Source organism: Cricetulus griseus, chromosome 4, assembly GCF_003668045.3.
Source record: "Cricetulus griseus strain 17A/GY chromosome 4, alternate assembly CriGri-PICRH-1.0, whole genome shotgun sequence".
In the NCBI taxonomy this organism is placed as follows: Eukaryota; Metazoa; Chordata; class Mammalia; order Rodentia; family Cricetidae; genus Cricetulus; species Cricetulus griseus.
Genome location: NC_048597.1, coordinates 87,717,843 through 87,734,633, shown reverse-complemented (window position 1 = coordinate 87,734,633; position 16,791 = coordinate 87,717,843). Strand labels below are relative to the sequence as shown.

Genomic DNA, 16,791 nt, shown 5'->3' with positions numbered 1-16,791 from the left:
AGAAGCAAGGAAAGTCAGCACATTCAGGGTCACTCTGGTTACAGTTAGAGGAAACTCTCAGCACTCTTATTGTGTTGTCTGGACTTTGCTTCTGTCTATGCCTTTGTCTGGCATGAGAACCATGGGTTATATGCAGCCTGAAGGCCTGATGCAACATCAGGAATAAGCTGTAGCTACTGTTTTCTCTGACACTGTTGAGGTCTAAACCTGTACTATGACCTTAGCCAATAATCTCCTTAGCTAAGCATTGTTGCAGGGTGCAGGGCATTGTCTCTGTGTATTTCAGACCCTGCCATGTCCCTTCCTTTACTTTGTCTCTTCCTACTCCTGAAATATTTCTTTACAATTGGGGAAATGATTGATGAGATGTGTTCCAATAACTGGAATCCCACCACCTACATGAATGCTGACATAATCCTAGGTGCATTTATCCCCATTTACATCACCCAAGATTTACAAGACCAATTCCTGATACCTTTTAAGAAAAAACCGAATCTTTTTGACGCCATGATGTAAGTACTTGTGTGACTGTGCTGAGAGTGTTCTGGCTACATGAAAGTGCAAGTTCATCTGTTCAAATGTAATTCCTTTGAGAATAATGAATTGTATACACGGACATGTGAAAGTCATTGCAAACTTTCCGCCTTCATTATGCATCTACAGACATTTGTTTTCCTCTTCTTTACTTTTCTACTCAAGTAGATAGAGAAATGCCAACTGTTGGGTCTGTCCATTTTATGAGTCCATGGTCAGGCTTTAACTTATTTTCACCTATTGACTCTAATGTGCCATGGAGAGGCTCCACCCTTTTCACTAGGAATCTAAATGTCTTGTGTTTGAATGTCTGTTTCTACAAACATAGGAAGTTTCTGCTAAATCCCTATGTCTTTAGTATGTATTATAGTACCTCCTATCCCATGTGTTCTTGCATTGATCTATTTAAAGGATCTCAGAGTTTGGATGTCATGGACATGTTTATTACTTATTTCATTTTTATTGATATCTTAAAGCAGTGTTCTGAAAATCGCATCCATCATGCCTGATATTCTGTCTTCTCATCAGTCAGTTGTGCTGGGATCACTTTCCACTGTATTTTTATTGGCAGTTTTGTGCTTTCCATTTACAACAATTTTACTTGTTCTTCCCCTTCCCAAGCATCTCAATTTCCCTTTAGGATTTATGTTTCTTAGTAATGACTCTTTCACATATATGGCTCCTTTACTTATACCTCAGCCATTGTTTTCCTCTACAGCATTGCATTTTTCTCAATGCCTAATCAAATTCTCTTGTTTGTTTCTATCTACTTTTATGTCATTTATCTTTATTTTTGAATTACTCATCTAGCATTAGATCTCTTTGAGAACATTAGAGTTCATTTGTTGTTTAGTTATGATATTGTGAATGAGTTGCTGTTTTATATTTCCTGTTGTTTGTTCCTGTTGTTGCTATCATCTGTGCCATTGTTCATTTGAACATCTATTCTAGATTAGAGAGATCTTCTACTGAGAAGAGTCTTCTTGAAGGTTCAACATATTCACTGCTGCATGAGATCAGGAAACAGATTTCCAGGCATTTAACCAGTATTTTTATTGTAGCCTTATGCTCTATAGCCATTGTAAAAACTTGGGGACCCAAAGGATGATACAAACATAAACATTTTTCCCTTGTCTCTCTTTCCAGAATATAAAAAAATGAAAGGAAACTAAAAATTTTGCCCTTTGACAATGAAAAGAGTAGGCAGTATTTTACCAAGGCTAGATCAATAGCATATCAGAATGCAACTGATTAATAAGATAAAAATCTGTACCTTTGAAATTTTAAGTCTCATTTCACATAACCTAAATAAATAAAATGAATTACTGACTCTAAGTCACTTCCCTAGACCCTCAAAAGTCATGTCAATTTTAAACCTTTTTTCCATCCAATCTTTTACCAGGAAACATAGATGGTTGCTTGATGGGATCAAAGATTCAAAAGGTGATTGCTTCCGTTTGATTTTCATTTAAATCAATTGTTTGAGATTATGGTTTTCATTGTAAATACTGTCAGCAATTAATCCTGTCTGTATGTCTGCCTGCCTCTGCACATGATCTATTAGCTTAGAAAAAACAAGAACTAATTTTTACATATGATATGGACAGACCATGCAGCTGAGCCTTTTTGGAAGGATCTGAGTAGGGCTGTCTGCTGCTGCTAAACTTATACTGGTACAACTAGCTAGCAACATTATCAAAGATCTAAGGAGGATAAATCCCACTAGGAAACAGAAACCAAATTGCCTCTATATAATTTAAAATGACCAAGAGTTACCTGAAACCTGGGAAGCCAGTCTGGGATCCTGTATGGTGATCTGGATGTCTTTGTTCAGAGCACAAGTTGTCAGTCTTTGGATGTGTCATAAGACACCATTAGACTTTGACTGCCACACAGGGTAGCATCAGCCATCAACCATTGAACTCTTGAGATCTGAGCCATATTTCTGTAGAAGAGGAACTTGAGAAACTGACGTACCTTACCCAGGCAGAGTAGGGCATTCAACCCAACAGTGTCCAAAGTTTTGGCAGGAACCTAGTATTGGGTGAAGCAGTAGTCATCAAGACCACAGTTGAGGTAAGATTCATGTGGAGTCTGTTTCTCCCATCTTATTTGTGGATGGCCTCAGCTGCTGATTCCAGAAGCTTGTAGTTTTGTTTAGCAGGGGAAGCATTTTTATTAAGTTCCTTAAGTTCCACAGTCAGCAGATCTCTTTGAGGGACTTGAGGGATATTGTTTAATTCATTAACTATACCTTATGTGTAAAAAACAAATATACTTATTTTCAGTGACTTGCTTCACACATTTCCTTGATGATGATGATGATATATATATATATATATATATATATATATATATATATCATTATGCCTAAATTTTGTCTCATTGTAAATGAATTACATTTGTACTCACCATGACTGAAAATATAATTCTGACTACAATAAAGAACCTGATCATTGATAAAGTTACTGAACATTAACTTACATGTCTTAATTATTTTCTACTGTTTACAAGTTGGTAGTTTTTATAAGATTAGAATTTTACAAAGGTATCCATGTTTACTTTGAGCCTTACAACTTGGAATTAAAGATCATTTAGCATCAAAATAAAGTCATATATCAAAAATATAGACCATAATGAGTCTGGGAACAATAATTTTGTAATCATTAATAGTGCATTTTATAGAATATCAGTTTCTTATATAACTTAGTTTATTCCAATACATCAAGATTAACATAGTTAGCAAACACAAAGAAGGTATATGTCTATCTTCATGTCAGTTTGTGGTAGCCTGGATGGACTTTAGGAATTTATATACTTGTTTAACAAACATACCTTAATCATTAAACACACATTGTTTTTATCTATATTTTCTAGATGCCTAGGGTTGAACACAGCAGTGACATAACTAATCACACATGTATCTCTAAATCAGTCTCTGTTATCATGAATAGACTCTTAGCCCCTTAGGAATTATAAAACTTTAACAAACATTTGCTATAGTAAGTCTTTTATTCCAGAAATAAGAATCTAATCCAAGTAACATGTACAGTATGCTGTGTCATATATATTTTTCTAAATAAGAGTTGACTCCAAGTTACACATAATCAGGTTGTACATTTTTTAAACTTGTCAAGCCTTTTGTTAAAAATTTCAACCTGACTGTTTGTAATAGATTTCACCAATTTTTAAATCACATCCAATGAATTTACAAATCCAGAGCTACAGAAACTGTAGGAAATAGTCTTAAAATCTTAACATAATTTTTATAATTTATTAAAGTTTGAGTGACATAAGAAAGGGAGTAGATTAGCACCTGGGATTCCTACTGGGGAAAGATTGCTTTTTATATATTTTAAACCACACAGTGTTCCTTCCTGAGTTATTGGTTTTGCGTTCCTTCTCACTGTCTTAGAGATTCAGGTGGCCAGCTTCACACAGAACAGATTCAAAAGAAACTTTTAAACAGCATGCTCAGGTATGGAGAGGCAGGGCTAAAATCCAACCCCAGAAGCACCTTATTTATAGAGTACAACAGAATAACACAGTTTTAATACTACCCACACTGCAAAGATATTTGAATCTTGGTAAAAACTACAGCCAGTGATCAGACAAAGGTAATAGAGCATGCAGAAAACAAAGCAGGTTCCAAGAGAACAGGAGCAGATATCAAAGAAAATTGAGATATAAGAGATTTTTTGAGAGTGGAGAGCAGAAAGAGTTTAAAAATAAGTGACTTTGGGATTATGTGCTTGTGATATAGCTGAAATCATTATAATCTATGGGCATTTGATAATCCAGTGTCCATCTTTAGCCACTGAGCTGTCCTGGGGCCAAGCCATTTGCAATAAGACAATTAGGATCAATTGAATCTCTAAGTCAGAGGAAAGAAAAAAGATTGAAGAAGGCACATGAAGCCTATGAAGAGCAAGCTCCCGGAGTAATCAAAGAACATGTTGGAAGAGACAGCAAGGATGAGAGAGAAATGGGTAGATACCTAGTATCCCCAAGAAGACAGAGAGATATGTCAGAGGAAATGTCCCAAATCACAAAGAGCATGAACCCTTTTCATGTGATGGGTGCCCAGTAGGGTGAGGGAAGCTGCTTGGTGCATGGGCCACAAATACTGTAGATAATACATTCACACGTCAACACTGAGTGGCTTAAAGACTGTATCTCAAATATTCTCAACTGTTCCAAAACCAGAGAAGTTGAGATAACAGGAAATAGAGGTCCCAATGTCTAATAAGCAAACATTGAATTAACTATTGATAAAGCAAACAACCCACTTTAAAACACATGTAACTAAACTGAGAATTAGGAAAGGATAACATAAAAATGGCTGAGAAAGATTATGAAGATGTTCAATCTCCTTAGTAATCAGTGAAATACAACTTAAAACTTCACCATATACAAGAACTTAAACTCCAACAAATGCTGGAATATATGTGAGTCAAGGGGATCACAAACTGCTGTAGGCCCTATGGAAATTAGGGTGGAGATACACTATATTTCTGGAATGATAGCAATACTATCCTCTATGACTATTAATCTTAGGCATATACCTAACAAACTGCATATCCTACCATAGAAATTTCTTGATTATTCATGTTCAGTGTTGGTTTATTCACAATAGTCAGAAATGGTAACAGCCTAGATGTCTATCAAGTAATGGATGATATTGAACCTGTGGAACATGTTCAAATTTAATTATATTCAGCAGAAAACACAAATAGAATTATGAAATTTACATGCAATGGATGAAGCTGGGATTATCATTCTGAATGAGGTAACCCAGACACAATAAGAAAAAGCCAAAATCTTTCTGTCATATGCAGATGCTAGATTTGAATTTTCTGGTATCTCTAGTTAACTAGAGTACCCATATAAATCATGAAATTATTAACGTGTAATGGATAGGGGATATCACTAGCAGGAGACTAGAACCCATGTGGTGTGAAGAGAAGAATGGAAATTCTGAAGCAAACAGAGTTAAGTAGCAAGTGATGGGTGAGCAGAGGAGGGAGTATGTGAAGGAAATACCTAACTTTAGACCTTGGACAAAACGTAATGGAAATGCATTGCTAAAGATGCTTCCTAAATACATACATTTATAAAGCACTTAAATGTGGTTATTTTTACAGTTGGGGGATAATGCCTTTCCAAAATATCATGTCTCATTGAGCAAAAATCTCAGTTTTAGGTACAAGTTACTTGTTTTAGGTTGTTTTTAATGCTCTTGATATAAACTCAAATGTTAATTCAAGAGTGTTTCACACTTTGTCTTCTAATAGGTTCAGTGTGGCTGGATTTATGTTGAGGTCTTTGATCCTTTAGGTCTTAAGTTTTGTGCATGGTGATAGACATGGATCTATCTGCAGTCTTCTGCATTCCAGCATCCAGTTATACCAGCACCATTTCTTCTTTATTCCATCGTATAAATTTAGCTTCTTGTCAGAAATTCAGTGTTCCCTAGGTGTGTGGGTTAATATCAGGGTTTTCAGCTCTACTCCCAGACTGATAGCTGGGATACCAGCATGGGACAGATCCAGACCCCAGGAACGTGGGTTTCTGTGAGACCTCTCAAGTCTATGGGACCTCCTGTACTAGTTCAGTACTTATCCTGAGCATAGGTGTGGACTTTGGGAGCCCATTCCACATAGAGGGATGTTACAATAAATCTTTCCGCCAAAAGCCGCTGAGCCCCACCGCCACGTGTACGCTTTATGCCAGCAGCCTGCCCGAGTTAGGCCCAAATAAATACACAGAAACTTGTATTAGGTGCAAAGCTGCTTGGCCAATGACTAGGATTCTCATCTGTTAGCTCAGTCTTAATTATCATAAATCTATATATTTTATAAGACTTATCTTATCAGACACCTTATTGGCGTCCCTCCTTGTCGGTGGATCACATCTTGCCGCTGGAGGAGGCGAACGGGAAAAAAGGACGCTTCCTGTTTCTCCTTCGCTTAAATATGAGTCTCCTTGCTATGTCACTTCCTGCCTGGATCAGCACTTCTCTACTACATTTCCCAGAATCCTCTTTGACTCCTAGTTCCGTCTAACTTGCTGTCTCATTGGCCAAACAGTATTTTATTTAACAATCAATAAGATAAACATACACAGCAGTACATTCCCCATCATCTCCTCTTTTCTGTCTAAATAAAAAGGGTAACTTATCTTTTATAATAACTGAAGAAAACTATAACCATAACTATCTTTCTTTAACTCTATCAAAGACCACAGAAGGATAATATATGAACTCTAGAATTGACAGAGACTTCTCACTACCTGGACAGTCACCCAAAGTTCCTCTGTGATGTTGGGGCATCCATCTTCAGCCCATAGGCCATAGTGTGTCTGGCACACTTCTCCATTTTAACAGGAACCCTTCAGCACTGTCTTGTTTTGTAAGTTCAGCAGTCACTTTCTTATGGGTCCTGTATGTCTAGTTTATATAGCAACAAACAGTCTAGGCAAGAGCAGTTTCTTGCTCAAATGGCTAGTCTTGCCATGTTGAAAGCAAACTCCATCACAAGTTTCTTTGATGCCCATCCTCCTTTCTGACGTAATTGGTGTGCCAGGAGCAGTTGTGTCTCACTGCCAAGAAAAACCCTAAACCATTAAAATGCCATATTTCTGTAGGTCTTTGAAAGGTTTGAAGAATACCTATCCATATCAAATACATCTCTGTATATCTAGAAAATCTAACTAACCTAATTATAAGTTCTGACTATTATAGGTAAAGGATCTGTAAACACAATACCTAAACAAGAGGAGACATGTGCCTATCACAAAATTGACCTTAAAGTTATATCAATAAATGAAAATCTATACCAATGCAAAGTATTCATTCCCATATCCTATTCCCCTTTTCTTTCTTTAAAAAGAGATTGACCATGGTCATTATCATTTATAACTAAACCCATTTAAATGAAAACAAACATTTATAAACAATATTTGGGAATATGGGCGTCGTTCTTTCTAAACTGCTTCCTGCTGATTGGGGACGATGTTCATATACCATAGGGATCATGATAAAACATAGAAACCTGACCAAGTCCTTGTTTTTGTAGTCTGTAAGGCTGTATTGTCTTAGCTTCAGGGGGTCTTGCTTGATCAAACCATATTAGTCTGGAAGGAATCAACAGCTTTTGATTTTCTGTGGAAATACAAGTAAAACCTTTATTTCTAAGTAGCCTGTCCTTAGACTTAAACTTTAAAGTTAAAGCATTTTTAAAATGTATAAGTTGGATTAATTTAGCAGTATTTATAATCAAATGTATTTTAGCAGCAGTAATTCTTTCCTTGGCAATCAAACAAATTAAAGACAACAGTATGGCATTTAGTATCCAGATTCTCTGTATATTTTTCATCTCTAGGTGGCTTTTTTACTATTCTACTTTTACTTCCTTTTGTTTCTTTTTTTTTTTTTGAGACAGCGTTTCTTTGTGGAAATCCGCCTGCCTCTGCTTCCTTTAGCAAATCCTACCCGTGTTGGCCACCACAACCGGTTACTCTATTTCCTCCTGTTACTTTTTCTCTCACAAGCTTACATATATTTTTGAATGTATTGTAAACCTTTAGAGGTTTTTCTTTATCTTAATCTGTCTTTATCATCTCAGAAGTCCGAGTATAATGCCCAAGAGCACTGGGACAGTGAGAGCATATGGAAGCTGCTCCAATGCCTTTCAGCAGCCCGACAGGGCAGGCTGTGGCGGCAGGTTTCCCTCTTTCTCTGGAAACCTTGGGGCATGGGGTCATCCCGCTCACTGACACCATTCTGTTACAATAAATCTTTCCGCCAAAAGCCGCTGAGCCCCACCGCCACGTGTATGCTTTATGCCAGCAGCCTGCCCGAGTTAGGCCCAAATAAATACACAGAAACTTGTATTAGGTGCAAAGCTGCTTGGCCAATGACTAGGATTCTCATCTGTTAGCTCAGTCTTAATTATCATAAATCTATATATTTTATAAGACTTATCTTATCGGACACCTTATTGGCGTCCCTCCTTGTCGGTGGATCACATCTTGCCGCTGGAGGAGGCGAACGGGAAAAAAGGACGCTTCCTGTTTCTCCTTCGCTTAAATATGAGTCTCCTTGCTATGTCACTTCCTGCCTGGATCAGCACTTCTCTACTACATTTCCCAGAATCCTCTTTGACTCCTAGTTCCGTCTAACTTGCTGTCTCATTGGCCAAACAGTATTTTATTTAACAATCAATAAGATAAACATACACAGCAGTACATTCCCCATCAGAGGGATACACCCTGAGCCAAGACACACTGGGTGGGCCTAGACCCTATCCCAAAGGATATGATAGACTCTGATGACTCCCTATCAAAGGCCTCACCCACCCTGGGGAGCAAAAATGGTATGTGATAGGTAGGGTTTTAGTTAAGGGGAGGTGGGAGGGGAGGAGGGGAGGTAGAAGGAACTGGGATTGACACAAAAAAAACAATCTTGCTTCTAATTCAAATAAAGAATTCTGCAAAAAATTCAAATGTTACAATCTATTTCCAGTGATTTGGTTATCCTCCAAAATTCAATGGTAGGACCTGTTTGATAAGAACATCACATACTTGAGTCATAGGACATGGAGAATTCAGATGGGTCTGACATGGAAACTGTATTCCTACCTGCTGGCATCCAAAGTGGATGAAAGGTTGAGGTGCAGATTTGATGAAACTGTATTTTAGGCATATAAGACATTAGAAAATAGTGAAAATATACTTACTCTGCTAGATGTAGTGAATTAAATTTAAATCAGAAATAAATATCCCTATCCTCAGTAATTGCAGACTTCCAGCTGGACATTTAAAAGCTAATTCTATAATTTCCTCTTTCTTTTCCTACCTCCAACAATATCCTGTCCCCCCAGCCTTGCTCCTTCCCAAATTCATTAGTTTATAATTATTGTTATGAAGAAATATTCATACACATATATATAAACAAAGGTACAAATATAACCCACTAAACCCACAATTGTTTAGTGTTCAGTATTGCTTGGTGTCATTGGAAAAATCTCAGCCCCAGCTCAAATTGAAAAAGAGAGAATTTATTCTGGAACCAAATTTGAGTGATCATGGCCAATGAACACAGACTTAGGTGATCCAAGATTCAATGTTCCCTTGGGGATGTAATTTCATGATGATCTCATAGTAAAATATAAAGAAAGCTGTAACTCAAATAAATTGGTAGAAACATCAGAGAAGAGGTCCCTGGCAAAATAGGAAAAGCCCAAGATAACATCTGATATTATTCCTAGCTTTTAGGTTGTTAGAAGCCAGTGCTCTGATAAGTTACTAGATTTGGTTATAAGAGACTACCTCACTTACAGTGCTGTCCAAGAAATAGCTTTTCAGGCTTCTACAGTCAGCCTAAAATAAGGTAATGAATTTCTAGATCTGCAACCATCCAATCTTTACACACCACTGAGTTTTAAAGAGCCAGTCTCCACAAATGACTATTTCCAGGAGTTCTCATGTATGCATTTATAAAGAGGTACACTTTTATTCATATGCATTCATTTATACACATACGTAAAATTATATAGATGAATGTAATTATATACATGAATGTATTTATATGCATGTTTACATTTATATATGTATATATACACCTCTATGCATATAATTCATATGTAAATTTATGTATATATGCATTCATATGCATGTATATATATGTAAGCATTTGTATTCATGTGTGCATTTATAGCTATATATAAATTCATAGACATGTTTACATGCATACACATATTTTATACACATATATGAATTTATGCAATGTACATATTGCTACACATCTATGTATTTATATACATACATGCACTGATACATATGTACACATATAAACACATGTATAAATCTATATACATGTCCACTTATATTGTTGAACACTTGGTATTGGATAATCCCAAGGGAAGACTAATTCTCCCTCCCTCAATGGTTGCTAATTGCCAGTGTTTGAACAACAGATGCTCTCTTAATGTGTCATCTAGCCATAGACCTCATGAAACACAGTGTAACCAAAGGCATTTCTTCCTGCTGCCCACAGGTCTCTAGGTAGAATCTCTGCTTCAACAGAACACAGTGGACTTGAGGCCCATGAGTTCTCTTATTTACTCTAGTGGGGTTAGCCAGGCTCTCATCTAATCCAGGTTTTGAAAGTAGCTCCTGTTGACCCCTCCCCAACCAAAAAATGCCATGAGTGAGAAAGTTGAGCCCATCCACTTTCTTCCAAAGTTTCCTTTCCTCTCATTTTAAGCTCTCTTTTACTGCCTCATGGATTCAGGAAAGTTTCCTCTTTATGTGTTCTGTTTTTACTTACTTTGATTCTTTCACTGTGTTACACAGGAAACTCTGCTCACTCTTTTAATCTGTAATCTTGAAATAAAAGATCTTCTTTTTGTTTACTATTTTTTAAATTTTATTAAAGTTTTTTTTAAATTTTATATCTTTAATTACTTTGCCAATATGTTTCTGTGCCTGGTGCCTGCAGAGGCCAAAGGAGGATGTGGGTTCCACCCTAAAACTGTGCTGCACACTATTGTAACACAAAGAGAGGCTGCTGTGACCTGAATCAGAATATGACACAAGAGCTGCAAGTAGGCTTAACTTCTCAGTCATTTCTCAAGTCACAGAAACACTTTTCAAAATGGTTTATTTATTTTATGTCATGTGTTTGAGTGCTTACCTTCCTCTATAAGTGTGTTGGCCACATTTGTACCTGGTGCCCACATACGTTAGAAGAGGATTTCTTGCCTAAACCTACAGATGGCTCTGAGTCTCCAAGTACACACTGGGAATTGATCCCATAGATTTTTACAAAAGGAATCAGAGTCCCTAGCTGCTTAGCCATCTGTCCATCTCCCATAGATAAACATTAACACTCCGTGATAGGAAAACAAAAGTATTAGACAATTAAATTTGAATATATACGAACACCTGATTTTGACAAAGATTCCAAATATATACGCTGGAACGAAGAGAACATCTTCAACAACTGATGCTGGCATAACTGGATGCAAACATGTAGAAGACTACAGATAGACCCAAGCCATTCACTCTGTACAAACTTAAGTCAAAATGGATCATACATCTCCACATAAACCTAGCCACACTGAATCTATTAGAAAAAGTGTGAAATACCTTGAATTAATTGTTACAGGATACTTGAATTAAGTGTTACAGGACACTTCTTGGACATTACACCTGTAGCACAGACACTGAGGTCAACAATTAATAAATGGGACCTCCTGAAACTGAGAAGCTTCTGTAAGGCAAAGGACATAGTCAGCAAAACAACATGGCAGCTCTCAGACTGGGAAAAGATATTCAGCAACCCCACATCTGAAAGAGGGCCGATCTACAAAATATACAAAGAACTCAAGAAGCTAGGGTCCAACACACCAAAAAATGCAATTAAAAATTGGGGTACAGAAATAAATAGACAATTCTCAATGGAGGAATCTAAAATGGCTGAAAGACACATAAGAAAGTCTTCAACATCCTTAGCCATTAGGGAAATACAAATCAAATAAACTCTGAGATGCCATCTTACTCCTGTCAGAATGGCTAAAATCAAAAATACCAATGACAGTTTATTTTGGAGAGGATGTGGAGAAAGGAGGACACTTCTCCACTGGTGGTGGGTTGTCAACTTGTACAGCCACTTTGGAAATCAGTATGTCAGCTCCTCAAGAAAATGGAAATCAGTCTACCATAAGATCCAGCAATTCCACTCCTAGGCATATACACAAAAGAAGCACATTCATACAACAAGGATATCTGTTCAACGATGTTCATAGCAACACTATTTGTCATACCCAGAAACTGGAATCAGCCTAGACACCCCTCAACTGAAAAATGGTTAGAGAATATGTGGTGCATTTACACAATGGAGTACTACTCAGCAGAAAGAAGTGATGTAATCCTGAAATTGGCAGGAAAATGGATGGAACTCTAAGAAACCATTCTGAGCGAGGTAACCCAGTCACAAAAAGACAAACATGATATGTGTTCACTCATATGTGGATTTTAGACATGGAGTCAACGATTGTCAGCCTACAACCCACACTGCCAGAGAAACTAGTAAAGAGGGAGGACTCTAAAAGACACAAACTCTGTACCCTGGTGAAGGACAAAGGGTCACCATCCCCTGAGCAAATTGAGAACATGGGAAGAGAGGAGGGAGGGAGCTACAAGAATCAGAAGGGAAGAAAAGGAAGGATGCAGAGGTCATGAAGGAGCAGAAATGTTGAGTCAGGTGTAGATTAGAAGAAAGGATAGGTAGTGTTTTTAGCTGCAGGGGGAGTGTTAGGGGAGGAAAAGAGGGACAAGGAAATTGGGATTGTAGTTCAATCTGGTTTGTAATTCCAATATAAAATAGAATTTGAGTAAAAGATCATTTCAGTACAAAATAAAAGTTTATGAAGTTCTTCTTCACATTCTAGAGAAAACATAATTGACTCTTCCTTATCTTAGTGTTTGATGAATTACCATGTACCATAAGCACCATATGCACCATGTACTCAGCAACCATAGAACACAGACATTTGACACTTCAATCCACACTATGCACTTATAGAAACCAATACTGAAGTATAAGTCAAACTCTGAGAGTACCTGAGCCATTCCATGATGTTCCTTAGCTGCCAGCGGCTCACTCACACTAGTTTTACATGTCAGTAAAGAGGTCAGGGCTTCAAATCCTCTAATATCCCGAATTTGTTACGAGTTGATGATGATAATACCCTAACTGTGCTCATCATTCTGCCCCTCCTGTTTAGGGGGAAATGGAAAAACTACCAATATTTGCTGACTTTATACTTTGCCATTGAAGAGATCAATAAGGATGCCCACCTGCTTCCCAATGTAACCTTGGGATTCCACCTCTACAATGCCTTTCACTCTCACCGAAGAACTTTAGAGGGGCTTCTGATGTGGTTGTGTGATAGGAGTGAGATTATTCCTAACTACAAATGCAAAACTCAACACAAAGCACTTGGAATCATTGCGGGAATCAGGCCTGAATTTTCTGCTGCAATTGGAACTCTTTTGGAACTCTACAAAATTCCACAAGTAAGTTTGTAAAATTTGATATCCACAGTCATGTAGGATACAAAACAAAAGAAAACTGAGTTACTTGTTTATTGCCTTTGATTTAAAATAGAAGTGAATGAATTATCTGGATCCTGCTATGATCAGTGGTGTAATGAATGTAGTGAAAACATAAGCAGTAAAAACTTGGTTTCCTAAGGAGATCACTTAGTAGTATTCATGATTCTATCTTCAATCATTGGCAAGATGTACCACGAGGCTTCATAGATAAGTGCTGCTCACTAGTCATATAACTAACTACACAAGATAAGGTATAAACATCTCATAGTTCATCCAGTATTCAACATTGGACAGAGAGGAAGAGAGAACCCAGGACCTATAAATTAATTTGGAACAATCCTCAAGGGCATCACTACTGAAAAATTTTGCAAAGAAATTATGATCTGTCAGGAAAGCAGATCTCTGAGTAGTACTCACAGAGAACATCCACTTAGAGATATCCCCTCAATAGGCTGTAACAAAGCACTACTGAGGCAAAGCATCCATCTGCAAGCATCACTACAAACTGAGAAAGCATTAGGGTAGACCCCATGCTTGGTAATTAATCAAGATTAGAAAAACAGATAGTGCAACACTGATTACTGTCACTCAGTAAAACAATTCATATATGTATTGCATCCTAAATTAAGAAATCATGATATACATGATTATTTCTGTCTTTCTCACAGACTCACATTTTACACTAGATGCTGGGTGATGACTTCATTAAATCTATCATTAGGGAAGGATGAGGCAACAATTATTGGTGATGTGCCCCCAGATCCTCATTCCTTTTCTTTTCCATTTTCCCTCCATTTTTATTTAAATTAGAAGGATTGTTTTACATGTCAATGCCAGTTCCCAATGCCTCCTTTCCTCACCTGCCCCCCCAGCAGCACCCTACCTAGCCCATTCTATTTCTGCGCCCCAGGGAGAGTGAGTTATTCTATTGGGGTTGTCTTCAGAGTCTGTCATATCCTTTGGGATAGGGCATAGGTCCTCCTCCATGTGTCTAAGTTGAGGGAGTATCCCTCTATGTGAAATGGGCTCCCAGAGTTCATTCCGATGCTAGGAATAAGTACTACTGAACTACTCCAAGAGGCCCCATAGATTTCCAAGGCCTCCTAAATGACACCCACATTCTTGTGGTCCACATCAGTTGCATGCTGGTGTCCCAGTGATCTGTCTGGGGTCCATGTGTTCCCCCTTGTTCAGGCCAGATGTTTATGTGGGATTCACCAGCCAAGCCCAACCCCTTTGATCTTCTTTCCTCCCTATCTGTAACTGCGTTCCAGAGTTCAGTTTAGTGTATAGATATGGGTGCCTGCCTCTGATTCCATCAGCCACTGGATGAGGACTCTAGGATGGCATATAAAGTAGTCATCAGTATCATTATAGGGGAAGGGCATCTAGGGTAGCCTCTCCACCATTGCCTAGATTGTCAGTTGGTATCATCCTTGTAGATCTCTGGAAATCTCCCTAGTGCCAGATTTCTCCTCAGACCTCTAATGGCTCCCTCTATTATGATATCTCTCATCCTGCTCTCCTCTATCATTCCCCCTACTCAAACTTTCAGCTTCCCCATTTCCTCCTATCCCCTCCTCATCCCCTCCTCACATTATAGCAGCTTCCTCTCCCCTATACTCATGTTTCCAATTAGCTCAGGAGATGCTGCCATTTTCATCCTCAGGGGCCCATGCAATTTTCTCTTAGAGTCCTTCTTGTTCCCTAGTTCCTTTGGTGAAGAGGATTGTAGGCTGCTGATCCTTTGCTCTATGTCTTAAATTAATATATGAGTTAGTAATACTATGTTTGTCTTTTTGTGACTGGATTACCTCACTCAGGATGGTTTCTTCTAGTTCCATCCATTAGCCTGTGAATTTCAAGATTCTGTTGCTTTTTTTCTGCTGAGTAGTACTCCATTGTATAAATGCACCACATTTTCTCTATCCATTCTTCAGACGAGGGGCATCTAGGTGGCTTTCAGGTTCTGCTATTACAAACAATGCTGCTATGAACATGGTTGAACATATGTCCTTGTTGTATAAACATGCATAATTTGGGTATATGGCCAAGAGAGGAATTCCTGAATCTTGAGATAGACTGATTGCCATTTTCCTGAGCAACCACCATACTTATTTCCAAGGTGGTCTTATAAGTTTGCACTCCCACTAGCAATGGAGGAGTGTTCCTTTATCTCCTCATCCTCCCCAACATAGATTGTCATTGGTGTTTTTTATTTTAACCATACTGGCCAGTGTAAGATGGTATCTCAGACTTGTTTTGAGTTGCATTTATCTGATGGCTAAGGATTTTGAGCACTTTCTTAAATGTCTTTCAGCCATTTTAGATTCCTCTGTTGAGAATATATATTTAGTTCTCTGCCCCACTTTTTAATTTCATTGATTGCTGTTATGGTCTCTAGCTTGTTGAGCTGCTTGCATATTTTGGAAATCAGGCCTCTGTCAGATGTGGGGTTGGTGAAGATCTTTTCCCATTCTGTGGGCTGTGGTTTTGTCTTCCAGACTGTGTCCTTTGCCTTACAGAAGCTTCTCAATTTCAGGAGGTCCAGTTTATTAATGGTAGATCTCAATGTCTGTGCTACCGTTGTTACAGTCAGGAAGCAGTTTCTTGTACCAATTCATTCAAGGGTATCTACTACTTTCTCTTCTAAGAGGTTCAGTGTGGCTGGATTTTTGTTGAGGTCTTTCATCCATTGGGACTTAAGTTTTGTACATGGCGATAGACAAGGATCTTTCCAAAGTCTTCTACATGCCAGAATACAGTTATGACAGCACCATTTGTTGAAGATGCTCACCTTTTTCCATTGTATATCTTTATCTTCTTTGTCAAAAATCAGGTGTTTGTAGGTATGTGGGTTAGTATCAGGGTTTTCAACCCAATTCCATTGGTCTACCTACCTATTTTTGTGGCAATATCAAGCTGTTTACAACACAAAAGCTCTATAAAGAGCTTGAACTCAGGGATGGTGATGCCTCAGGAATTTCCCCTATTTTACAAGTTGTTTTGGCTGTCATATGTCTTTTGTTTCTCCATATAAAGTTGAGTATTTTTCTTTCAAGGTCTGTGAAGAATTGTGCTGGAATTTTGATAGGGATTGTGTTGAATCTGTATATTGCTTTTGGCAAGATTGCC

General features: G+C 37.9%; 1 protein-coding gene across 1 annotated transcript in view; it reads left to right on the top strand.

The window, feature by feature from the left end:
* The first annotated feature begins 354 nt into the window (after window positions 1-354).
* LOC113835672 (vomeronasal type-2 receptor 116-like) overlaps window positions 355-16,791 on the top strand; it is a 46,722-nt gene continuing 30,285 nt past the window's right edge. Inside the window, exons 1-2 of the mRNA XM_035444159.1 lie at window positions 355-512; window positions 13,230-13,617. Coding sequence (XP_035300050.1) covers window positions 355-512; window positions 13,230-13,617 — 546 coding nt within the window. The remainder of the gene's footprint in view (window positions 513-13,229; window positions 13,618-16,791) is intronic.